General features: G+C 38.3%; 2 protein-coding genes across 8 annotated transcripts in view; one reads left to right on the forward strand and one right to left on the reverse strand.

The window, feature by feature from the left end:
- TMEM167A (transmembrane protein 167A) overlaps positions 1-6,960 on the reverse strand; it is a 33,200-nt gene extending 26,240 nt beyond the window's left edge. For both annotated transcript variants that reach the window (XM_007193047.2, XM_057540722.1), the window contains exon 1: positions 6,819-6,960. In XM_007193047.2, coding sequence (XP_007193109.1) covers positions 6,819-6,821 — 3 coding nt within the window. In that variant the 5' untranslated portion in view covers positions 6,822-6,960. The remainder of the gene's footprint in view (positions 1-6,818) is intronic.
- Positions 6,961-7,000: 40 nt separating this feature from the next.
- XRCC4 (X-ray repair cross complementing 4) overlaps positions 7,001-27,373 on the forward strand; it is a 274,654-nt gene continuing 254,281 nt past the window's right edge. For 3 of the 6 annotated variants that reach the window (XM_007193045.3, XM_057541060.1, XM_057541056.1), the window contains exon 1: positions 7,127-7,431. Coding sequence is in view for 1 of the 6 variants with exons in the window: in XM_057541060.1 (XP_057397043.1) it covers positions 7,390-7,431 (42 nt within the window). In the remaining 5 variants the exon portion in view is untranslated. Of the gene's footprint in view, positions 7,432-27,373 lie in introns of all 6 variants that reach the window. The other 3 variants (XM_057541058.1, XM_057541062.1, XM_057541057.1) reach the window with 3 other exon arrangements.

Here is a 27,373-nt window from a genome sequence, read left to right on the forward strand (position 1 = left end):
CAGTAGTCACTGAAAAATGCTGAACTAACAAGAACTTGACAACAATTGCAAATAATGAACATTTTAACAAATTCAAGAGAACATTTTAACAAATTCAAAAGCACACTTACATTACAAATTAACAATGCATGCTATGTTTTCTTTATTTAAGAGGAACCTCCACACATTGCTTTGCATTTATATTTACTTGTCAATGATATTTTGGAAAATTCAGAATGAAGAAGCAAATATATTTATGTTTATGGTAAGGGACTGGGCTGTAGGGTAAAATAAAGGTCTGAGATAATTTCTCCTCAGCATCCAAATCTTTTATCACTAACTGGAATTCAGAGAAAGTTCTATTGAGCAGCCAGCCTCAAGGTGCTTGCATATGGGACAGTGTGTGTTTTTCCGAGTCCACTTAATTTGTAAGAGAGACACATCCTCAAGAGTTCTGGATGCCGGAGTAGGCAAGCTGGCTGGCAGAAAATTCTTGGACCTCAAATAGTTCTCAAACCTAAGGTTTACCTAATTTTCATAGAGTACACCCTGTGACAATGCCAGGGAGTATACAATGGCACGCTATTCAGTTTAATAAATTTAGCTAACTATTAAACATTAAATAACACACATTGGAACTAAGGAGTTATAAAACACAAGACAACTTGTTTCTTCTGGAGGCTGTAGGGAAGAATCTCTTTTCTTGCCTTTTCTAGATTCTAAAGGCTGCCTGTCAAGGCTGACCTTGACAACTTCTTTTGTTATGTTATGACTGTCCCGCCTCCCTCTTACAAGGATCCTTGTGAATAAACTGCCCCGTTTCCCCATAATTCAAGATAATCTTCCCATTCCAAAATTCTTAACTGAATCACACAAGCAAAGTCCCTTGTGTCAAGTAAGATAACATATTCACAGTGTTCTGTTTTTTTTTTTTTTAAACGGGGTTGGGGAGAAGGGCATTGTCTACCACACCTACAAACATTTCCTTTTTATAAAGAGGTATCCAATAACATTCCCTAGACTCAGGTCTGCCTGTAGCAACTTCTGGAGCACATCCTCAAATACAATCAGAATGGTAACCTTTGCGGTCCTGGAATACAGGAGCCCTGCCCTGACCCTAACTGGCAATGAAAATCCCAAACTCTTTTTCTCCAAAGGCCCCTTTTACTATCCCTCCATATTCCAGACCCATCATACTACTCATAGCTGATTAGAGCTTCTGATATGCTTAAAATCATTGTACTAAACTAACTGATCCAAACCAGAGGAAATACACTTAATGACTTAGTCACTTTGTATAATCAATCTGAAGTAAATCACAATTTGTTAGGCCACTGAAATAACAAAAATAATTCAGACTTTCAGTTGGTCACCACTAGATCAAACTGTTCATCAATGAAAGATAGAGATTGGTCAATGCAAAGCTTAGTTTCCAAACATGAAATAACCTCTAGTGTTGACACATCTCTTTAAAATTCTCTATTCTCAAGTCAATTTGAAAAGTTAGGAATATTTATTTCAGATTCAATTTCTATCATTTTATCTATAAAGATATAATTTCTTATTTTCAGAGTCATTCCTGAACGTTAAAACTATATTAAGTATGGATATAAGTGCAAGAATTCAATACAGAATTTTATTTTTAGCTGTATAAATAAAAATGCTTCTAAGTAAAAGAATACCCAAAACATTAGGAATAGAGGAAAAAACGGGGAAAAGATCCAAGCAACAGAACATAACAAAGAAGGAAACATTGAGAAAAGCAGAAGAAATACACATATTGATATGCTAAACAGTGCTCTGCCCAAGATGTTAAATGACTGGTTGCTAACTGTACTTAATCTGCAGAAAAGACTTCGACTAAGCCTCCAGTATATTCATTAGTCCTGGATCACTTGAGCTTCATGGAGCTTATTTACTTATTTTTAGGATTAGCAACACAAATTATTTAACCAATGTATTGATTAAGGGCCCTTTTTATGCATAACACTGTCTGGGAGCTTCAAATGTTGACTACGTGGGAAATATATTTCGACTGACATATTAACTAATTCTTCCAGTTTAACTGAATACCAAAATTTTTTAAAACTCCAGACACTAACAATTTTACTTGTTTTAAAAACCTACTGTTTTTACACAAAACTAAAGTCGTTGATCCCTTTCTGGAGGTGGAAGGAAACCCAGAAATGACATTCATGACCTAACTGTGATAGAAATTATACAGCACTGGAAAAGTGGGTCAGCATTTTATCATTTACAAATCTAGGTTAGGTCAGCATTTCCCAACTAGTTTCTACCTGTAAATTCATATGCACCACTATTATCTCTTAAAATGGAGAACGTGAAAATACAGGGACAAATGTAAGGTAATACGTGAATGTGCAAAGACACCCAACACCCTGTATGCCCAAGATAAGTGACCACAGGTGATTGAAAAGATTTCTAATAACACACAGAAATATTAACATTTTCTTTTGCACCTCAACTCTGTTCTCCACTGGCAACATGGGTGGTCATTTGTGCCTATTTTCATCTCATTGTCATGGCAACTACAGTGCATTTGCTATATTTGTGCTGCTTAATTTGAGCTATTTTACAGACACCTCACATCTAAATATGAAGCAACAAGAGTGTCACAGGTATTAACAAGAGAAAGCATACATATAACTATGATTAATAGTAGACTTAAGAAAATGAAGATGTAAATACTTCACGTCCTTGATAAATGATTGATGAGAAACTATTCTGAAGGAAAAGTGCAAATTCTGCTATGAAAAAAGTACTCTGATCATGCAGTCAGATAAAACAAAGAATGACAAAATGGAAAAACCTGCAAATATAATGAGTCAGGGTAGGAACACTGGCTACTCATTAGAATCACCTGGAGCTTTTAAAAACAATCAATGCCCAGAAAATTGGACTGAATTGGGTGGGCATATAGTTTTCTCAAAGTTCCCTGGGAGTTTTTACTTGCAGTCAAGGTTACAAGCCACTATGCTACAGAAGACCAGCATCTACTTCAGTTACCTACCTATTAGCCTGAGGTAGTAGTTTTCAAAGTGTAGTTTATGGAATCTTTTCATGGGTTTACACAGTCAAAACTACTTTTATAATGCTAAGAAAATACCTGCCTTTCTACTGTGATGCCATTTGTATTGATGGTGCAAAAGCAATGGTAGCTACAGAATTATCATCTTAACAAACTCCCTCCACCCTCAACCACTGAGGCATACAAACGCTGCTTTTCCTCTTGAATTTCCTGTGGAATTATCGGCATTGTTGTATAATAAAAAGGGCTCAAGATTTGGTGACAAACAGAGCTGTTATGTTTAAATTTGAGCTTCACTATTTATCAGCAGTATGGTCTTGGGCAAGACACTTAATCATTCTGCGCCTTTTTCTTCATATGTACACTGTGGCCAATAATGTAAGTTTTCAATAAAGCACTGCATGTAAAACACATGGCAGAGTAGGTGCTTAATCAATATTTCCTTGCAATACAACCAATTATCTAAACTGGAGTTGTGCTCCACCACTCCTTACTAAGCACCATCAAAATGATTTTACTTATCCTTATCTTTCAAACCTAACTACTATTGTCAAGAGTTAAGGCATTCAATCATCTACTATCACTGTATTGTTTCTAAACTAGTCTTCCAGATTTTAATCTTCCGTGTAAATAGACCCTGAACATTGTTACCAGTTGGTTTTCCAAAATGCACACCATTCTCTTCCCTGCTCACAGTCTTTGTCAGGTACACAAACATCATCAAAATATAAAGGCGTTGAAATGACTTCAAGATCTGGCCCCAGTCTTCCTAGTCTCATCTCTCATCATTTCACGGCTTAACTTCTATTCCTGCCAGTCCCCAAGCAACTATTTGACTTCATGCACTATGTGTCCATAACTACCATTTCCTTTATCTGTCTGAAGGATAGAAAATGCTTTCCCAGCTCCAGCTAATGATTCCTTCCCTAATCCCTACTCACTCCTTAATATACAGGTCAGAGTGTTACCTCTTTGGGGATGTCTCCCCAGCAGTTCTGAACCACAATTACTCTTTCCTCTGTTTCTAACATATTTCCTATGTATCTCAGCTACAAGATGAGGGACACTATCTCACACCCTTTCTCTGATATTTGATTTAACTATAAAATGTGGGCAATAGGTCTTACTTTGCAGGGTTTATGAGCATTAAATGAATATATCTGTAAGTCATGTAACACATCAACAGAGGAAGAAATGAAGACAAACTTTCTCAGGTTGATCAAGCAAAGGCTGGGCCCTGGGAATGATTCTAACCTTGTCTGGCTCAGTCTAAAGCCCATGTTCTTTCCACCACACATGTCATCTCTCTACGTCCTAGCAGCTAACACATAAAATTTACTTATTTAATACTCTCCCCCACTGGACTGTAAAATCCTTGAAGACAATGAGCATGTTTTACATGACTTTGTATCCCCAGACTCTCATTCATTTGAGTACCAACTCTGACACTGTGATGTAGAGATTAAAAGACGTAGTTTCTACTTTAAGAGCTCTGCCTAGAGAAGGGAAAAATATAGGCAACACCTTACTGCTGTTTTCTATGCAAGAGAAACACTGGGGGTATATACATGGAGTACAGATGTCCAAATAGATACCTAAAAGGAGCAGAAGAAAATAGAAGGTACAGGGAAGGCTTCTTGGGAAGAGATGAAATTAAAAGTATTCATTCATAAATGATATAATTATCAGACTGTTTATGCTTTGATAGTTGTAAATTATTGCTGATAAACATTTTATGGTCTTCAAATGCATTTTAAAAAATGGATTCATTAAAATACAGTAATTCAGATTTAAGTCATTATCACTGGGCTACCTCACAAATATACCAAGTGTAGGTACAAACTCAAAAAGAAACCTCATTGTGTAGCTCTTCCAACTACAATGTACATTTTCTGAAATGTGGACAACTTAAGCTCACAGGAACAGAGCAGGAATGAAAAATTAACCACCGGGCAGTTGTTTCTATTTTCCCCCATGTCTGATTGACATGTTATATTTGAGAGCAACAAATCATTACGACATATTTTATCCTCAGTTATGTTGTTTTTATTAACAACGGCATGAGGACTTCCGGCATCTGGACATTAAAATAAGTTTGAGTTCTGGCTTCACTACCTACTAGGTGTATAACCCAAGCACGTCAGTCTCCTTGTGCCTGACTTCCATTGCCTGCAAACATATATTCAGTTTCAAGCCTGAAATAAGACAATGCTTATAAACTGATTTTTCAAATGCAGCCTGGCACATAGCAAGTGCTAATAAACGAGAGCTATTATAGTTACTTTTAAAAAACAAGTATGGCCAGATGATTCAAATACTATTAATCTTAAACACAGTATGTCTTGCTTCTAGATAGTACATAAGACAATAAGATGATGAAAAGAATAATCTATCTCTGACTGTACTATGAGCAAAATAACCCAACTTCAGCCTCGAAGAGCATATGCAAGAATTAAGAGTAACAGTCTCTCTACTCTTTTTGAATTGAAAAAGGAACCACATTTTCTAAGTTAAATAACCGCTCACTCATGACACAAGTGTATCCGTCCTATCATGTGGTAGGTGGAGAAAGAAGCTGGCCAAGGAAGGAATAACCTCTAATAAACTGCCATCTCCTCTATAAACGGTAAACTTCTCCAGGGAAGACACTGTGACTTACGCCCCAGCTATAACCAAAGTAGCTGGCATAAAGCAAACAACAATTAATGAGTTTTCGATTAATGTCTAAGGGTTTTGTGCTGTATGGGATTCTGCAGGAACTTCTGGGAACACAAGCTCAGCAACTTTTCACTGTAGAAGAGCTTTTTTGTCATGGTTGCTTTTGATACTATAATAAAAGGCATGCATCTTTTCCCCATAAATATGCTCATAAACGCAAATCTGGCACATGGACCTCATACATTCACCGCGAGGGCCTGGTGTAGATAGAGGCTGTTGGCATTTACCGTAACAAAAGTGAAATGCCTGCAGACATAGCTTGGGAGACTTTTGCTATTACTACTGATTATTACATCTGTCCTCTGCCTATACTGGCTTTATTTTTCTCAACCTGGAGACGTAAGCATTTTGCGAACTTTTGTGACTTATTTTAAGCTTTTCTAAAAGGCCTAAACTATTAAAGGAATCTGCAATAAGACAAAATAACACATAAAACCTTCTTAATGCGTGGAAGGGGAGGAAGGCCCGAGGCCAGACACACTCCAAGCACATTAAGCTCCTAGAGGAGAAGCCACCTCCGCAGACAACTCCAATCATTAAAATATAGCTCATAAAGTAGCATCTCTAAAGTTGAGAGAATGGAGTTGGAGGGACCTAAAAGGCCACTAATTCAACATGTGAAAATTAAGGTGTAGCACTTGGGGCTTATTTGACAACAGGGAAATAAAAACCTGGATCAGGCCCGCAGAGAGATAAGGCGCCGCAAAATAACAAGCGCAAACCCGGGCAGCTCTAATGCCTCAAAATGACCACAAAGAGTCTAAGTAACCGATGGGTTAAACCAAACCAGCGCACTTCTTCGAAACAAGTCAGGAAAGTGGCCTCGGCGTGTGAAGAGGGGTTCCGCGGCCCCGGGGTCTTTCTTGGGCTGCCAGCCCTGGTTCTCCCTGGTTGGACGTGGAGGGGCCACATGGCTCCCGGGCCTGTGCATCCTCCGAGGCCCGGGAAAATCAAGTTAGTGACAGGGTTCCCTAGCCGGGGACCCGGGATCGCCGCCCAACCCTCCAGCCCTTGTGCGGGCCCGCAGCCCCTTCACAAAGCTCAGCCGCGACCCCGAAGCCCCGGTTCTTACCATAGTGAGGCCGGCGAAACCCCAGCCACATCACCCTTCCGGGCCCGGGGCGGAAGAGGCGTACAGGCCCGGCTTGCCTTTCTCGCTCCCTCCGCGGTCTGGTTGGGCCTGTCAGGGTACCTCCTCCTGAGCCGCACGTCTCAGACTCTACGATAGGCTCCTCTCTACCGGAAAGGGCGGGGTGTAAATGCCGTCATTCAGCCCCGCGGAAGTAAATGACACTCTGATTGGCTGCTGGATGTCTGCCTGTGGGAGCGGGCCTTTTGGAGGAGACCGGAAGTGGAGTTACTGACAGGTAGGGTCCGGAAGTGGCGACTGCCTCGGTGGTCCAGTTCTTTTCTTTTTTTTTTCTCTTCTTTTTTAGCTTTGTAGAACTCCGCAGCGCGCAAATTTTTTCCTGCTTGGATCCCCTCCCCCCACGATGTGTAAGCTTTTGGCCCTTCTGTTTATGGACTCTTCGGGAACACCTGGGTTCCCTGGGCTTAAACGCAGGGCGTTCATCTCCTTGACTCCCTTTACAGTTTCTCCCTTTGCACCTGAGAGAGTCTTTGGAATGTAAAGCGCCTTTGAAATGCCCTGTAAAGTTGTGGAATTAGGAGGACACTTGAATTCGGTGGGTTGTGTTGAGAAGGTGTTGGATTATTTCTCTAACATTGGCGTTCTCTCTCTTCCAATCCCCAGCATTTTGTAAATTGTAAATGGGTTCCATCTGGGGCTGAAACGTACTAGGCCCGTTGGGGTCAGGAAGGAACTTTCTGTGGTAACAAATGGAAAGGAACTGCGTTTCCTGAGTTCAGTAGTTGATTAGGTACTCCAGAGAAGGAGTCCAGCTGCAAGACCAATAACATGCCAACTTTTTCTTTTAATCAGTAGTATTATTATTTAGCTTTCTCTAATTTTAATAATCCCATTAGATAAGGCTCTATTTCCCCCCACCCCGAGATTCTTTATAGAATGTTATCAGTTTTTTAATGCTTTGACTTAAAGTGGGATAGAGAAAAAGAGGAAAGGAAACTCACATGAGGTGTTGATTTATGTGCTGTTCTTGGCCAAACTATGAGACCCTTCTATATTTAGGGCAACACAGTGATTAGAACATTTGGGTTTCTCCTGTGATTACATTGTTAGCTGCAGCCCAACACGTTTTCTTTTTTCTTTCTTTTTTTTTTGAACCATAACTAACTTTACTTTTGAATCTATTGAATTGTTAAGAGTTGGTCAAATACACAAATTGAGCAAGTATTTAACTGAGCTTTATTCATGGGATCATGAGAGTGCAGCAGAGGAATAAAGATGGCCTGTTCGTTCCAGAAATTTAATGGGTATGGGGAAGAGGGGAATAAGAAATGTATAAAAAGGTACTGTACCCTCCTTCTATCAAAAAACAAGCCATAATGCTCTGGCTTTTGATTGCTTTAGAGTATACCTTGCAAGTGTTGCCTTTCAAATTAAATAACCTTGGCTTAGTTATGGAAATTATGTTGTGCAACTCATCAAGCTTGGCTTCTAAAGTAGTAACTGTGTCTGCAGACATTTTGCTTTCATGTGAAGATTGTCTTCATCTTTATGAACGCTTAGGGTAATATGTAATACCTGAAGTGCACCAGGAAACTGAAGTTGTTAGAGATCACAATTGATTTACTATATTTATGGATTTGAATAAATTTTAGGTCATGGGCTCTTATGTACTTCAGCTTCAAAATAGGAGAGAACAATGTCAGTTATTTTAAAGTTACCCATAGAGGAGCCCAAATAGCAATAGATAAGGCTGAACATACGTAAATGTGTAGTTTGTTTTTCATGTATCACAGCAAACAAAGTTAATCTGATGTGTGGCAAGATCTCTAGGGAGGTGGTAATTGAGCTATATGGTCATTAAGCACATAAACTCCCTGCTCTTGGTTTTCACTGCCAGTGAACTAATGTAAGTACTATCTTACATTGCTGTTTCAGAAGTCTACTTTCCATAGCTCTGCTATGGATTCTCATTTCAAACTATCTTGGATCATTTTCTTGCTTACTAAAAATGAAATCTGACCCTGTCATTTCCTTCTTCAAAAATTATTGTCTCTCCTGCATCCAGAAGAGTATTTTTAACTTTGGTTTCATGGGTTCAGTAGGATTGTATGCAAAAATAGTATGTATTTATGTTTTTCTGTGGAGAGAATGCATAGGCTTCCCCAGTATTGTAAGGATTAAATGAATTATTACAAGTAAGTCATCTAGCCAGGTATTTGACATACACTAAGCACTCAGTAAGGGTTGCCTGTTGTGTGCCTGGCTTGCTTTCTTCACTAAATTAAAAACTCTTTGAAGGGAGGGATAATGGTGGAGGGCTGATTGACTTGCATGTTAGGCACTCAATAAAATGTTTTCTAAATTAACGGTTTTTAAAATTAAATTGTTATCGCTTTTCTACCACCAGACCACTTTCTTCCCTCTTCTCTTTTTACTTTGTGTCTAGTATTGATAGCGTTGATTATTTCCTTTTATCTGACTTCCTTTTTTTCCCTCATTCAATGATATTCTCATATATTAAAAGACAATGGTTTTACTTAACTCGTTTTCTTTGATCCTCAGCTAGTCTCCATAGACTGAGGTTGAAGTTCTTTGTTATTTAGTGTTCGTCTTTGTCCTTTTTTTCTCCCTCTTTTTAAATTCTCTTTCCCCATGGCTCTTAGATTAAGACCCATAAAATTTTGATTGACCTGCATGTTATTTCTTTCACCTTAAGAAATGCTTCTTTTAACTTTTCTCTACTTCCAACCCCATTTATTTGCTCCTCTGAGCAAAAATCCTTTAAGGAGTTTCTATGCCCCAAGTCCCAATTTCCCTTCTACTGTTCTTTCTTGAGATCCCTTCAACATGGCTATTGCTCCCCCAAATGCTCTTGTTAGTGTCAGCAGTCAGTCTGAAACTGTGAATTGTTCATTTTGATATATCATTGCTATTTCTTGTCTCCAAGCCTTTGCTCATGCAGCTTCTTCTGCCTGGAATGTGTTTCCTTATCTTTTTCCTTCTACTCCTAAACCTTTTCCACCTTTTAAGATTTATATCAGATATAACTCAAGGAAGCCTCCCCTGAAATTTCAGGCTGGTTAACGTGCTACTTTTCAGATGAGCTCCCACCCTGCCTCTGCACTTTACAAGCTTGTATAATAATCCTCTTTTGGTGTTTCTATCTCACCAGAGAGCTGGGGATATGTCTTACTCATTTGAGATATGAAAGCCTGGCACATAGGATGTAGTCAGTGAGCATTTTAATGCATTAATGGCATGACCAAAGTCACTCAGCTACGAAGCTGTAGAGTTTTGATTTCAATCTGAGTCTTCTGAGTATAAAATCAATGCTTTATTTGCAATACCTTGTTTTCAAGGAAGAAGGTGGCTATCTTCAAGCTAGTTCTTTTTGTACTAGTAGGAGGTAATTAATGCATTTTATAGCCCTGGGCAGTTTGTTCCTTGTCCTTTGTGAAGCTGATGAGAAAGTGAGTTGTGTCTTTTTCTAAAACACTGGCTGAAATCAGTGAACAGAGGGTTATTATAGTCAGCAAATTTTTAATATTGATAAAATTGGGCTCTTTCTAGAAGAAAAACACCACTGAGACTTTCGTTGTCCAAAAGAAAAAATCTGTGTGAGAATTCCAAACTGTTGATGAGGCATTCATGCTTTTACTAGATGCCGGTATTGCCAATAGCTTTAAATTAAACTTTTGTTTTTGTGCTATTGGGAAATCCCAGGGTATTTACAAGGTAGTGCACAGATTTTCTCCCAATGATGGAAATTTGCTCTTAAGATGGAGTTAATGATGGTTAGTTTGTTAACATGATTTCTGATACTTGGCACAAAAGTTAGGTACACTAATTTTGCATGTAAAACACTGTTTAATTCTAGATAATGAGCCAGACTTTCCAACTACCTTTTATGGCAGGCATTCTGGATTCAAACTTCTCTCTGACTATCATCATCATCGTTGCAGTCTGTAAACCAATCTTTTATAAATTTGTCTAGCTTTTAGGACTAACAAAAAAGGAAATAATTTAATTCTATAAATTCTGAAAAGGCTTCGGCGGCTTTCACCCTTAGCAATGGGGTTGAAAATGATGATTAGGCTTGGAATTGCTGCAGTCAAAAACAAGTATTACTTGGAGTACACTCCTGAATTTGTGCCTTGTTTCTTTGAGCTTTACTAACCCTGCAGAAGTGACCAAAATGTTGAAATAAGCAAGGAGTTCAATCTGGTCTTTGTGTGAGAGGATGCTATTAGCTTACTTGTAATTTTGTCTGAACGGTTAGTGAGAATTTTATTGAATAAAGAAAGATCTTGCTCAGTTGGAACAGAAACAAGTGGCTGCCAAGAAATAAGATGCAGCCATTGTTGAAGAGACTCATCAAAGTGTCCTGACAGTATAAATATTGACATGCTGAGATATGTCAATATTTACCATAGAATTTGGAAGTTGCCAAGTTCCTGTTTAAGAAATGTGACCCTAGCATTGAACACAGTATATCAATAAATAAGGAGCATGTCCAAATGAACAGCTGCTCAGAGAAAATCTCAGAGAAAATAGGATAACATCTGTCTAAACTTTAGGGCACTTCAAAAGTTAAATTTAAAAAATTTATTGATGCTTCTTTGGTAATTTGTAGGTAGATACATGTATAATATAGTATATTAATATAGTTCTATATGTAGGTTTAACTTAAGTGTTTTTTAAAAAATTACAGCATGGTTGCAATTTATAACTTTGTAAATTAGTGGTGCTGTGATACTCATCTCTAAAATGAATAAAAAAAAATCTTGCCATAATATTGTGTTTAGGAACCAACCTCTTCATTTTAAGCATTATTCTTACAGAAATTGGCTCAAGTCATGCCTTAGATATTACTTTTGGGAACCAAAAGTTTGTGCTCTGAGCATTTAGCAATAGAGAAAACATAAGTTTCTGAAGTTTAACTGTAATGAAGAAATTTGTCCTGGTTATTATCTGAAAACTATGCCTCAGAAGAAAATCTGTAGGGTAATGAGCAAGTAAAGTCAATATGTTTGGTTGAGTATCACAGGTCACCACTGTTAATTCCCATATGAATATCACTGTAATATAACAGAGCACTTGGTGAAAAATAGATGTTTGAAACCTTTATATCAAGTCATTGGAACCACACAAACAACGTTACATCTGTTTTGCAGACTTCTAGAAGGTTAAACTTAACATTCTTAGAATAATAATAGTCCAAGCAGTCCTAGAAGAGCATAAACCATGGGTATTGGGACTGGTCCTCTCATTGCTTCTCTTTTCTGATAGCAAAGATTGATGGCTTTTGTACAGTAATCTAATCATGTTACCATATTGCAATGTTATGTTTATATTGTGAACAGTGAATCCAAAGTACAATTGAGGTCGTATGTTCTTGCAGAAGGTACATTTGTTTCTATAAATAACTTGATAAACATGAAGAAACAGCTTTGCTTAGAGGTTCATAAAAGGCTTTTGATCTATTTTCAGTGTATTAAAGACAGAAGCAAAAACACAATTTTAAAATTTAAATTGACTGGATCCCTCTTTTGGGGAGGCTTTGCCAATATTTTGAGGTAAGATGTTGAGTTTTAAGGAGAAAGCATTAGAATATTAATTAGTGATTTTTAAAACTTGGGAAACATTTTTTGCCCTGTAACCAAGACTTGAACCTTTGTTTTGAATAGACATATTATGATTTTTTTTTTCCTGGAATCATTAGCGCCTCATGCAAAATATTTACCAGTTGTCTTCTTGAACCACCTGTTCACTGGTTATTTATTATGTAGTGACAACAAAGTCCTAGTGTTTTTGAAATGCCATGTGTTTTGGATTTGATAAGAATGGAAGCATATAAAGCTGAAAATGTAAAACTTCCTGTTTGGTATTGAATATTATGTTTAATAGAGTGTTTCCCAGAGTGTGTACTTATACCACTGATGGAGTATATACATTTGCTTACTTACAACTCTTTTGCACGTACTTTGAGATAATTCACATAACCAATGAATGACAATGAAGATTCGTCCTGAAATATGCCTGATTCCAAAGACTGACACAGGTAGCTTAAGGAAAAAGGAATTTCTTGGCCTCACACCTAAAACATTCACAGTTAGATCTAGATTCTGGTGCTGCTGAAATCAGATCTGACCTGCTGGCCACCCCTCAGTTCTACTTTCTGCTCTCTTGGTTTTGTTCCCAACAGCTCCAGTCTTAGAGCGTCGTAACACCAAATCCAGTAGAGAAGAGTATCTATCCTTTATATGCAAATAAAAGTCCTGAAATTGAGGCTTACTGGCCTTAGTTGTCCTAACTTGAATCACATGCTCATTTTTAAATCAGTTACTGGGGATTAAAATGTAATGTTGGTTTAGCCCGGGTCTGTGTTCTGCTGGAACTTGGGGCCAAAAGTCAGCTTGCTCATAGCCTGTGGATAAGAATAGCAGATGTGAGGGGGGGGGGGTCACTCGAAGTTTTATTGCTACCAGTAGGGAGTCTGTATTGGGTAACAAAAATCAACAAATTCTCTCTAAATGTTGGGTGAATGAACACTTTTAACCTGAATTGTGGTGGGGCATGGACCAAGACGCTGATGGCATTCTCTGACCAATGTTTAGTGACAGCTAATAATACAGAACTCTTCAGTTGAGAATGGAGGAGGAAAAGTATAAACTAGAGTCATTCAAATTGGTACAGATTAAATGAATTTAGCCATTTAAGTTAGAATCGTTTATTGATTACGAGCCAGGAACTATAATAGATGTTTGACTTATATTGGTTAGATAAAAAAATCTAAGATGTCATGAGTCTAATGCTGTGCCATAGGATGGGAAATTTTGGAAAGTTTCAGGACAATTATTACTTCTGGTTTCTTTATTGTGGATATTCTGTGCAATCTTTGAATATACTGATGATTCATATTGAATATTTTGTTCAATTAAAATTTTTTACACATTTTGGCCTTAAGACCAAATTACTATTTTTAAAAATATTTGTTTATTTTATTTTATTCTTTATTTTCTTTTTATTATTTTTTGGCTGTGTTGGGTCTTAATTGCGGCACGCAGGATCTTCGTTGAGGCATGCAGGATCTTTTTCATTGTGGCGTGCGGGTTTTCTCTCTCTGGTTGTGGTGCGTGGGCTCCGGAGTGCATGGGCTCTGTAGTTTGCTGCACGCGGGCTCTAGCTGAGGCGTGCGAGCTCAGTAGTTGTGGTGCATGGCCTTAGTTACCCTGCGGCATGTGGTATCTTTGTTCCCCGACCAGGGATCAAACCCACGTCTCCTACATTGGAAGGCAGATTCTTTACCACTGGACCACCAGGGAAGTCCAAAGACCAAATTATTAATGTATAGCCGATAAATATTGAAATAATTTAGGTATTTTTATTATCAGCTTTTCAGTTGATTATACAAAACAGATTTTTTATCCTTAGTATCTTTGATTCATTATTGTATAATAAAATTCACCAATGCATTATACACTAGTATCCCTGGTGTAATGTTTATCAGATAGGAGTATTTACTAGGACAAAATAATGAGATCCATACTTCTTTAGATAGGCTCCTAAATTTTGAAGTATTAAATTATATATGTAAGAATAAATTTCTAATAGACGACTTTTTCTTTTTTACAGAAGTACCCTATGCAAACAATTATTCTGATGGTCAAAGAACACTTTTTTGAAAACACTTTTTCTTTTCTTTATTTTTTTAACATCTTTATTGGTATATAATTGCTTTACAGTGGTGTGTTAGTTTCTGCTTTATAACAAAGTGAATCAGTTATACATATGTTCCCATATCTCTTCCCTCTTGCATCTCCCTCCCTCCCACCCTCCCTATCCCACCCCTCTAGGTGGTCACAAAGCACCGAGCTGATCTCCCTGTGCTATGCGGCTGCTTCCCACTAGCTCTCTAGTTTACATTTGGTAGTGTATATATGTCCATACCACTCTCTCACTTTGTCACAGCTTACCACTTTTCTTTTTATATATTTTATTATGGAAAATTTCAAACATATGTAACAGTAGAGAGAATAATGGATTCCTATTATCTAGCACAACAGTTATCAACTCATGGCCCATCTCATTTCATTTATATCTTACTCAAACTTCACTCTTCTTTTCTAAATTATTATTATTTTTTTAAAGGATTTTCTTATTTATTTATTTATTTATTTATTTATTTTTGGCTGTGTTGGGTCTTCGGTTCGTGCGAGGGCTTTCTCCAGTTGCGGCAAGCGGGGGCCACTCTTCATCGCGGTGCGGGGACCGCTCTTCATCGCGGTGCGCGGGCCTTTCTCTATCGCGGCCCCTCCCGTCGCGGGGCACAGGCTCCAGACGCGCAGGCTCAGCAATTGTGGCTCACGGGCCCAGCTGCTCCGTGGCATGTGGGATCTTCCCAGACCAGGGCTCGAACCCGTGTCCTCTGCATTAGCAGGCAGATTCTCAACCACTGCGCCACCAGGGAAGCCCTCTAAATTATTTTTAAACAATCCCAGACATCATATCATTTCATCTGTAGATATTCTAACATGTATCTTTAAAAAGTAAGGACACTGTAGAAAACATAACCACAATTCTATTAACATAGCTTAAAAAATTAACAGTAATTCCCTAGTACTACCAAGTACCTAATCTGTCTTCAGATTCCTCAAATTACTACTTCATAAATTTTAATAGTTTGTTGGTTGAGTCAAGATTTAAATAAGGTCTTTAAATTGCAGTTTCTTGTGGCTTTTAAGTCTCTTTTAACTTAAATAGTCCAACCCCCCTCTCCCTTTTGCACTGAAGTTTATTTGTTGAAAAAACTGTCAGTTGCCCCGTGAAGTGTCCCACTGTTTAGATTTTGCTGATTGCATCCCTTTAGTGCCATTTAACATGTTCCTTCATCCCTTGTGTTTCCTATAAATCGGAGGTTTGATCTGATTCTGTTGAATTGTTTTTTTTTTTTCAGCATGAATATATCATAGGTAATGCTATGTAGAGGTTTATGGCTTTTACCAAGGCAACCAATGGGTTATGAGTTCTTTTTTGTACTGGTTAAGCTAGTGGGTTATGAATTCTTTTCTGTTTATATCTCAAAATACAGTAAGTTTGGCTTTAAGACAGAATTTGTATTAGGAAATAAAAGAAGTCAGAATGTGGGGAAAGGGAAGAGGAATACTTATATATATAGACATGTTTACTGGCCATAAATTTGTTATTACTCTAGTAACTCTTCACTTCTCTAATTTTAAAACAAGTGATGTTAGGAGTTCCTGTCTTGAGCTATATAGACTCAAAGGATGTTTTTCTTTAGAATTTCATGAGTTCTTCTCATTAGTAGAAGAAGGATTGGCTCTATACTTTGAAAATTCTGTTTGTCGTTAGAATAATCTAAAATAAAGCAGTTGTTTGTAGAGAAGGTATAGTAAAGTTGTATAAAGAACTTTCCCTCTACTATTTGAAGTCTGTACCTGGGTTATTTTGGGTTATACATCAGGTCATGATTTAGATTTGTGTTAATACATTGTGATACCTTGTTTATAGGTTAAGGAAAAGCAATTCAGTACCTTGATAATTATAAAATGAGATAATTCAGAGAGAGGCTGAGAGCTAAGAAGTAAAGTTAAATATGAGACTCATAAAGAGGCTGTCTAGGGTTGAGACACTTTCAAGGCAGTGTGTTGGATAGGCCTAGTTTTGAATACACTTCTATCTTTACTACACCTTGCTGAATTTCAGTTTTCTTGTTTTTAGAATGGTTCTGAAGATAAAACAATATATGTAAAATTCTCAGCACATGACTTATGCTCAGTTCATTTTTGTTCCACTCCCTCACTGACAACCATATAACTTGAGTTTTTAGGATAAAGTAATGAGTTAATAAAGCTCTATCTGTATCGTACATTTTAATTAGCTATATATGTACCTTAATTTTTCTGTGTTTATCTAGTTGTTTTTGTTCTCAAATTATTACCACCCTCTTTTTCATTTTGTCCTGAGTCTAAGAACCTCCTTAGATATTAAACCAGATATACCTGAACTGAATGTTTTCATCTAACTCCCTAACCATGATCTTCATGTCCTAGAATAGTCTAACTTGACTGAATCTTATTGGCCATCAATTAAATAGATATCTCTATTACAGATAATTTCCAAACAAGGTTTAACCAAAAATTAGGCATTTCCAAATAACAGCAGTTCTGTGAAATTGGTCATGGTCATCATTTGTCCATGTTTTCTGAGCAAGCAAGATACCATACTAAAAGACACAAAAAATTTAATATGATTTTGTTTTTGAAAATTTGATCATTTATTTTGATGTACATCTTTATTTAGTTTGGAGCTAGGTCCCTTTTTATAATGAAAAGCATTTGTATCAGTGGGCAACTTGCTGGATATTTTGTGTTATGTTTCATTGGACATTCTTGTATCTTGGCCAAAGAGGAGTATTCATGCAGGAAGAATTGAATTTACTAATATGTGTTTCACTTGTTAATTAAAGATAATTTTCAAGGTATTGAATTACATTGTTGTTGTTTTTAGTGAATCTACTAGTTTATTATTGGAATTTTATTTTATAAACATTGGATTCCTCATATGGACATACTCAATATCTCTTGTTTTTGTTTATTCTGAGCCTGTAATTTTTTTTTATATCATAAAATGTAGCAACTTCATATATCATCTACCATGTATTTAAGGTATCTCTCCCTTACTTTTTTTTTTTTAAATTTTAATCAAGTCCAATTTATTTATTTTTATTTTTTTATTTTTTAACATCTTTATTGGAGTATAATTGCTTTACAATGGTGTGTTAGTTTCTGCTTTATAACAAAGTGAATCAGTTATACATATACATATGTTCCCATATCTCTTCCCTCTTGCGTCTCCCTCCCTCCCACCCTCCCTATCCCACACCTCTAGGTGGTCACAAAGCACAGAGCTGATCTCCCTGTGCTATGCGGTTGCTTCCCACTAGCTATCTATTTTACGTTTGGTAGTGTATATATGTCCATGCCACTCTCTCACTTTGTCACATCTTACCCTTCCCCCTCCCCATATCCTCAAGTCCATTCTCTAGTAGGTCTGAGTATTTATTCCCGTCTTGCCACTAGGTTCTTCATGACCTTTTTTTTTTTTTCCCTTAGATTCCATATATATGTGTTAGCATACTGTATTTGTTTTTCTCTTTCTGACTTACCTCACTCTGTATGACAGACTCTAACTCCATCCACCTCGCTGCAAATAACTCAATTTCATTTCTTTTTATGGCTGAGTAATATTCCATTGTATATATGTGCCACATCTTCTTTATCCATTCATCTCTTGATGGACACTTAGGTTGCTTTCATGTCCTGGCTATTGTAAATAGAGCTGCAATGAACATTTTGGTACATGACTCTTTTTGAATTCTGGTTTTCTCAGGGTATATGCCCAGTAGTGGGATTGCTGGGTCGTATAGTAGTTCTATTTTTAGTTTTTTTTTTTTTTTTTTTAATTAATTAATTAATTTATTTATTTTTGCTGTGTTGGGTCTTAGTTTCTGTGTGAGGGCTTTCTCTAGTTGTGGCAAGCGGGGGCCACTCTTCATCGCGGTGCGCGGACCTCTCACTGTCGTGGCCTCTCTTGTTGCGGACCACAGGCTCCAGACGCGCAGGCTCAGTAGTTGTGGCTCACGGGCCCAGTTGCTCCGTGGCATGTGGGATCTTCCCAGACCAGGGCTCGAACCCGTGTCCCCTGCATTGGCAGGCAGATTCTCAACCACTGCGCCACCAGGGAAGCCCCTATTTTTAGTTTTTTAAGGAACATCCATACTGTTCTCCATAGTGGCTGTATCAATTTACATTCCCACCAACAGTGCAAGAGGGTTCCCTTTTCTCCACACCCTCTCCAGCATTTATTGTTTCTAGATTTTTTGATGATGGTCATTCTGACTGGTGTGAGATGATATCTCATTGTAGTTTTGATTTGCATTTCTCTAATGATTAATGATGTTGAGCATTCTTTCATATGTTTGTTGACAATCTGTATATCTTCTTTGGGGAAATGTCTATTTAGGTCTTCTGCCCATTTTTGGATTGGGTTGTATGTTTTTTTGTTATTGAGCTGCATGAGCTGCTTGTAAATCTTGGAGATTAATCCTTTGTCAGTTGCTTCATTTGCAAATATTTTCTCCCATTCTGAGGGTTGTCTTTTGGTCTTGTTTATGGTTTCCTTTGCTTTGCAAAAGCTTTTAAGTTTCATTAGGTCCCATTTGTTTATTTTTGTTTTTATTTCCATTTCTCTAGGAGGTGGGTCAAAAAGGATCTTGCTGTGATTTATGTCATAGAGTGTTCTGCCTATGTTTTCCTCTAAGAGTTTGATAGTATCTGGCCTTACATTTAGGTCTTTAATCCATTTTGAGTTTATTTTTGTGTATGGTGTTAGGGAGTGTTCTAATTTCATACTTTTACAGGTACCTGTCCAGTTTTCCCAGCACCACTTATTGAAGAGGCTGTCTTTTCTCCACTGTATATGCTTGTCTCCTTTATCAAAGATAAGGTGACAATATGTGCGTGGGTTTATATCTGGGCTTTCTATCCTGTTCCATTGATCTATGTTTCTGTTTTTGTGCCAGTACCATACTGTCTTGATTACTGTAGCTTTGTAGTATACTCTGAAGTCAGGGAGTCTGATTCCTCCAGCTCCGTTTTTCTTTCTCAAGATTGCTTTATCTATTCGGGGTCTTTTGTGTTTCCATACAAATTGTGAAATTTTTTGTTCTAGTTTTGTGAAAAATGCCATTGGTAGTTTGATAGGGATTGCATTGAATCTGTAGATTGCTTTGGGTAGTAGAGTCATTTTCACAATGTGATTCTTCCAATCCAAGAACATGGTATATCTCACCGTCTATTTGTATAATCTTTAATTTCTTTCATCAGTGTCTTATAATTTTCTGCATACAGGTCTTTTGTCTCCTTAGGTAGGTTTATTCCTAGACATTTTATTCTTTTTGTTGCAATGGTAAATTGGAGTGTTTTCTTAATTTCAGTTTCAGATTTTGCATCATTGGTGTATAGGAATGCAAGAGATTTCTGTGCATTAATTTTGTATCCTGCTACTTTACCAAATTCATTGATTAGCTCTAGTAGTTTTCTGGTAGCAGCTTTAGGATTCTCTATGTATAGCATCATGTCATCTGCAAACAGTGACAGTTTTACTTCTTTTCCGATTTGGATTCCTTTTATTTCTTTTTCTTCTCTGATTGCTGTGGCTAAAACTTCCAAAACTATGTTGAATAATAGTGGTGAGAGTGGGCAACCTTGTCTTGTTCCTGATCTTAGTGGAAATGGTTTCAGTTTTTCACCATTGAGGATGATGTTGGCTGTGGGTTTGTCATATATGGCCTTTATTATGTTGAGGAAAGTTACCTCTATGCCTACTTTCTACAGGGCTTTTATCATAAATGGGTGTTGAATTTTGTCGAAAGCTTTCTCTGCATCTATTGAGATGATCATATGGTTTTTCTCCTTCAATTTGTTAATATGGTGTATCACGTTGATTGATTTGCATATATTGAAGAATCCTTGCATTCCTGGAATAAACCCCACTTGATCATGGTGTATGATCCTTTTAATGTGCTGTTGGATTTTGTTTGCTAGTATTTTGTTGAGGATTTTTGCATCTATGTTCATCAGTGATACTGGCCTGTAGTTTTCTTTCTTTATGACATATTTGTCTGGTTTTGGTATCAGGGTGATGGTGGCCTCGTAGAATGAGTTGGGGAGTGTTCCTCCCTCTGCAATATTTTGGAAGAGTTTGAGAAGGGTAGGTGTTAGCTCTTCTCTAAATGTTTGATAGAATTCGCCTGTGAAGCCATCTGGTCCTGGGCTTTTGTTTGTTTGAAGATTTTTAATCACAGTTTGAATTTCAGTGCTTGTGATTGGTCTGTTCATATTTTCTATTTCTTCCTGGTTCAGTCTCAGCATGTTGTGCATTTCTAAGAATTTGTCCATTTCTTCCAGGTTGTCCATTTTATTGGCATAGAGTTGCTTGTAGTAATCTCTCATGATCGTTTGTATTTTTGCAGTGTCAGTGGTTACTTCTCCTTTTTCATTTCTAATTCTATTGATTTGAGTCTTCTCCCTTTTTTTCTTGATGAGTCTGGCTAATGGTTTATCAGTTTTGTTTATCTTCTCAAAGAACCAGCTTTTAGTTTTATTGATCTTTGCTATTGTTTCCTTCATTTCTTTTTCATATATTTCTGATCTGACCTTTATGATTTCTTTCCTTCTGCTAAATTTGGGGTTTTTTTGTTCTTCTTTCTCTGATTGCTTTAGGTGCAAGGTTAGGTTGTTTATTCGAGATGTTTCCTGTTTCTTGAGGTAGGCTTGTATTGCTATAAACTTCCCTCTTAGAACTGCTTTTGCTGCATCCCATAGGTTTTGGGTCGTCGTGTCTCCATTGTCATTTGTTTCTAGGTATTTTTTGATTTCCCCTTTGGTTTCTTCAGTGATCACTTGGTTATTAAGTAGTGTATTGTGTAGCCTCCATGTGTTTGTATTTTTTACGGATCTTTTCCTGTAATTGATATCTAGTCTCATAGCGTTGTGGTTGGAAAAGATACTTGATATGATTTCAATTTTCTTAAATTTACCAAGGCTTGATTTGTGACCCAAGATATGATCTATCCTGGAGAATGTTCCATGAGCACTTGAGAAAAATGTGTATTCTGTTGTTTTTGGGTGGAATGTCCTATAAATATCAATTAAGTCCATCTTGTTTAATGTATCATTTAAAGCTTGTGTTTCCTTATTTATTTTCATGTTGGATGATCTGTCCATTGGTGAAAGTGGGGTGTTAAAATCCCCTACTATGATTGTGTTACTGTCGATTTCCCCTTTTATGGCTGTTAGTATTTGCCTTATGTATTGAGGTGCTCCTATGTTGGGTGCATAAATATTTACAATTGTTATACCTTCCTCTTGGATCGATCCCTTGATCATTATATAGTGTCCTTCTTTGTCTCTTGTAATAGTCTTTATTTTAAAGTCTATTTTGTCTGATATGAGAATTGCTACTCCAGCTTTCTTTTGATTTCCATTTGCATGAAATATCTTTTTCTATCCCCTCACTTTCAGTCTGTATGTGTCTCTAGGTCTGAAGTGGGTCTCTTGTAGACAGCATATATAAGGGTCTTGTTTTTGTATCCATTCAGCCAGTCTGTGTCTTTTGGTGGGAGCATTTAATCCATTTACATTCAAGGTAATTATCGATATGTATGTTCCTATTCCCATTTTCTTAAATGTTTTGGGTTTGTTATTGTAGGTGTTTTCCTTCTCTTGTGTTTCTTGCCTAGAGAAGTTCCTTTAGCATTTGTTGTAAAGCTGGTTTGGTGGTGGTGAATTCTCTCAGCTTTTGCTTGTCTGTAAAGATTTTAATTTCTCCATCAAATCTGAATGAGATCCTTGCTGGGTAGAGTAATCTGGGCTGTAGGTTTTTCTCCTTCATCACTTTAAATATGTCCTGCCACTCCCTTCTGGCTTGCAGAGTTTCTGCTGAAAGATCATCTGTTAACCTTATGGGGATTCCCTTGTGTGTTATTTGTTATTTTTCCCTTGCTGCTTTTAATATGTTTTCTTTATATTCAATTTTTGATAGTTTGGTTAATATGTGTCTTGGCATGTTTCTCCTTGGATTTATCCTGTATGAGACTCTCTGTGCTTTCAGGACTTGATTAACTATTTCCTTTCCCATATTAGGGAAGTTTTCAACTATAATCTCTTCAAATATTTTCTCAGTCCGTTTCTTTTTCTCTTCTTCTGGGACCCCTATAATTCAAATGTTGGTGCGTTTAATGTTGTCCCAGAGGTCTCTGAGACTGTCCTCAGTTCTTTTCATTCTTTTTTCTTTATTCTGCTCTGCAGTAGTTATTTCCACTATTTTATCTTCCAGGTCACTTATCCGTTCTTCTGCCTCTGTTACTCTGCTATTGATCTCTTCTAGAGTATTTTTAATTTCATTTATTGTGTTGTTCATCATTGCTTGGTTCCTCTTTAGGTCTTCTAGGTCCTTGTTAAATGTTTCTTGCATTTTGTCTATTCTATTTCCAGGATTTTGGATCATCTTTACTATCATTATTCTGAATTCTTTTTCAGGTAGACTGCCTATTTCCTCTTCATTTGTTAGGTCTGGTGTGTTTTTACCTTGCTCCTTCATCTGCTGTGTGTTTTTCTGTCTTCTCATTTTGCTTATCTTACTGTGTTTGGGGTCTCCTTTTCGCAGGCTGCAGGTTCATAGTTCCTGTTGTTTTTGGTATATGTCCCCAGTGGCTAAGGTTGGTTCAGTGGGTTGTGTAGGCTTCCTGGTGGAGGGGACTGGTGCCTGTGTTCTGGTGGATGAGGCTGGATCTTGTCTTTCTGGTGGGTAGGTCCACGTCTGGTGGTGTGTTTTGAGGTGTCTGTGGCCTTATGATTTTAGGCAGCCTCTCTGCTACTGGATGGGGCTGTGTTCCTGTCTTGCTAGTTGTTTGGCATAGGGTGTCCAGCACTATATCTTGCTGGTCGTTGAGTGAAGCTGGGTCTTGGTGTTGAGATGGTGATCTCTGGGAGATTTTCGTCATTTGGTATTACGTGGAGCTGGGAGGTCTCTTGTGGACCAGTGTCCTGAAGTTGGCTCTCCCACCTCAGAGGCACAGCCCTGATGCCTGGCTGGAGCACCAAGAGCCTTTCATCCACAAGGCTCAGAATAAACAGGAGCAAATATAGAAAGAAAAAAAGAAATAGGATAAAATAAAGTAAGATAAAATAAAATAAAGTTATTAAAATAAAAAATAAAAAACAATTATTAAGAAAAAAAGAAAAGAACTTTTTAAAGTAAAAAAAAAAAAAAAAAAAAAAAATCCGGATGGATAGAACCCTAGGATAAATGGTGAAAGCAAAGTATACAGACAAAATCTCACACAGAAGCATACACATACACACTCCCAAAAAGAGGAAATAGGGAAAAAATAATATATCTTGCTCCCAAACTCCACCTCCTCAATTTGGGATGATTCACTGTCTATTCAGGTATTCCACAGATGTGGGCACATCAAGTTGATTGTGAAGCTTTAATCCGCTGCTTCTGAGGCTGCTGGGAGAGATTTCCCTTTCTCTTCTTTTTTCTGCACAGGTCCCGGGCTTCAGCTTTGGATTTGGACCCGCCTCTGCGTGTAGGTCGCCTGAGGGCGTCTGTTCTTCGCTCACACAGGACGGGGTTAAAGAGCAGCTGATTCGGGGCTCTGGCTCACTCAGGCCAGGGGGAGGGAGGGGTACAGAGTGCGGGGTGAGCCTGCAGCGGCAGAGGCCGGCGTGACGTTGCAGCAGCCTGAGGCGCGCCGTGCGTTCTCCCGGGGAAGTTGTCCCTGGATCACGGGACCCTGGCAGTGGCGGGCTGCACAGGCTCCCAAGAGGGGCGGTGTGGATAGTGACCTGTGCTCGCACACAGGCTTCTTGGTGGCGGCAGCAGCAGCCTTAGCGTCTCATGCCCGTCTCTGGGGTCCGTGCTGATAGCCGCGGCTCGCGCCCGTCTCTGGAGCTCGTTTAGGCGGCGCTCTGAATCCCCTCTCCTCACGCACCAGGAAACAAAGGCAAGAAAATGTCTCTTGCCTCTTCGGCAGCTCCAGACCTTTTCCCGGACTCCCTCCCGGCTAGCTGTGGTGCACACCCCCTTCAGGCTGTGTTCACGCCGCCAACCCCAGTCCTCTCCCTGATTTCCGACTGAAGCCCAAGCCTCAGCTCCAGCCCCCGCCCGCCCTGGCGGGTGAACAGACAAGCCTCTCAGGCTGGTGAGTGCTGCTTGGTGCCGAGCCTCTGTGCGGGAATCTCTCCGCTTTGCCCTCCACACCCCTGTGGCTGTACTCTCCTCCGTGGCTCTGAAGCTTCTCCCCTCCGCCACCCGTAGTCTCCCCCCACGAAGGGGCTTCCTAGTGTGTGGAAACCTTTCCTCCTTCACAGCTCCCTCCCACTGGTGCAGGTCCGGTCCCTATTGTTTTGTCTCTGTTGTTTCTTTTTTCTTTTGCCCTACCCAGGTACGTGGGGAGTTTCTTGCCTTTTGGGAGGTCTGACGTCTTCTGCCAGCGTTCAGTGGGTGTTCTGTAGGAGCAGTTCCACGTATAGATGTATTTCTGATGGATCTGTGGGGAGGAAGGTGATCTCCACGTCTTACTCTTCTGCCATCTTCCCAATTTCTTCCTTACTTTTTTATTATAACTTTAACTCACATCTAGCAAAATTATATACTACCTTGTATTTTAGTTATAATTTTGTAGAACTGTATTTAGTCGTGTTATTGTAACTGGATTAAAAGCTTCTGAGGGAAGGCATCATTCCTTTTTTTTTTTTTTTTTTTTTTTTAATCCGCTGGAGTTCTTATTGAGCACAAAGTTTGTACATAATGCTTCCTCAGTGAATGTTTGACTGGTAATGGAGTGGACTTTTTTTAACTGGCTTCCCTCAAATTGATGTCAGTTCATTATTTCAATTTATGGAAAGTTTTGGTTTTGTTCTATGTACTAAGTGACTTAGAAACTAACTTAACTTTGAATGGCTTTTCAGATCAGCTTTTTAAATTCTTCCTTGCAAAATTAAACTTACTTCTCTTCCACGAAGTAGCTTCATTTGTTACTAAATATTTTATTAATTCTTTGGGAAAAGTGTTTGTTCAAAAAATAATTATTTCTTTTATTTTCTAAAGAATGTGATATTTCCAACTTCTTCCTAATGAGAAAAATCATCATTGATAACTCTGTAGTTTGAATTTTGTTGATGACTTTCATTTTTTTTATAGGATGAACATCTCTGATTCAGTGCTATTTCAGAATCTTTTTAGGATTTAGTTTCAAAATTGATGTTTTGTTGTAGTCAGAAAAAGACAATGGATTGATTAATCTTTCTGATTAATATGGTAATGCAAAGAGGCTCTTTCTTAGCTATGTGACCTTATTTTTTTGCTGCCTGCTACAGATATTGGCTGCCAGACACTGCCATTCCACACTGTAGAAGCACAGCCTCCAAAATTCTGATACCTTCATAACAAATGACTTTTAATCTAGGTTAACTTCATTGCTTGCTTTATTCAAATGTTGTAGAGGTCAAACCATAGGAAGTCAGCAGAGTGGTAGTAGAATTCTGAAGCTATCAAAATTCCATTTCAGAGTCAGAAGCTATATACTCTAAACTCACTGTTGAGTGATTCAATGGGCATAATTCAGCTCAGGCCCTCTTCCATCGGGAGGAAGAGCTGGAAGAATCTCTCTGAACACGATGATCCTGATATCTTCCCTATATTAGACCTTCTTTCTTTTTTCTCCAGTTGGGGAATAAGATGATTGACAGCTGGGATCCTTGGAGGCTGATCGTAACTGCTTTCAATGCTTCTGAACCTTGGAAGGATGGATAGATATTCACAGGTATAGACTAGCGATAGATATTTTAGGAGAAGGAATAGCATAAACAAAAGGGCAGTTGCAAGGGTGGATTCAGAATTCCTACTCAGCCTTTAGGTCTTAGATCTCATTTCCTCTAGAAAGCTTCCCATGACTGTCAATCTGGGTGTGTCTGATCTGGGTTCCCCTGTTGCCTCTTACTACCTCTTTATGGCTCTTAACCTCAATGATTTGTAACATGTGTTTATTTGACTTTTCTTCATGAGAGTATAAATGTTCTGAGGTCAGGGGATATGTCTATTTTATTCATAGGTCTATTCCCAGCACCTAACATAGTACCTGTTGTCTGGCAGGATCTAAATAAATATTTATGCATGACTTGTCATATTTCAAAAGTCACTTTTTTTGTGAGAGGCCAATCTGGGCGTCTTTATCCAGTGACATTAGAAAAGACCAGATTTCTCTGGTAAAGATTCCCTATTCCAAGAGCTTGGGGACAAAAGAATTGATTTCCGATTTAGTAGAGGATATACACCAATAGCCTTAAATAAAGCTGGACTGAGGCTATTTTGTTTGGCACATTGGGGTGTTTTCCAGCACCAGTAACCAATTCTCCAGTTCTCCAATACCAACTAGGTGTCCAGCAATTCAATTTAATTCTTACACTGCCTACCTGGAGTTAGTGTTAGTTTCCATAGGTTAAAGGGTTCAGTCCCACAAGACTGCCGTCACTTCAGATGCCAGTTGCAAGTCCTGGGTCACCCATACTTCTGACCTGCTATAAATTGGGGGTTCCCATGACCATCTCCTCAGGTTTGATAATTTGCTAGAATGGCTTACAGAACTCAGGAAAACACTAAAACACTTTACCTTTATTTACTGGTTCAGTAAAAAAGATACGGCTGAGGAACAACTGGAAGAGATGCATAGGACAAGGTATAGGAGGTTAGGGTGCAGAGCTTCAGTGCATTGACTGGGCAAGCCGCTCTCCCAGTACTTTGATATGTTCACCAACCCAGAAGCACCCCTCCCCCCAATTTCTTTGTTCCAGAGTTTTAATAAAGCTCAATCTCCAGCTCCACACTCCTTTCTGGAGTTGAGGTGGGGGTGAGGCTGCAAGTGCCAACCCTTTAATCTTTTGGCC

The sequence above is a fragment of the Balaenoptera acutorostrata genome, chromosome 2 (assembly GCF_949987535.1).
Source record: "Balaenoptera acutorostrata chromosome 2, mBalAcu1.1, whole genome shotgun sequence".
Taxonomy (NCBI): domain Eukaryota; kingdom Metazoa; phylum Chordata; class Mammalia; order Artiodactyla; family Balaenopteridae; genus Balaenoptera; species Balaenoptera acutorostrata.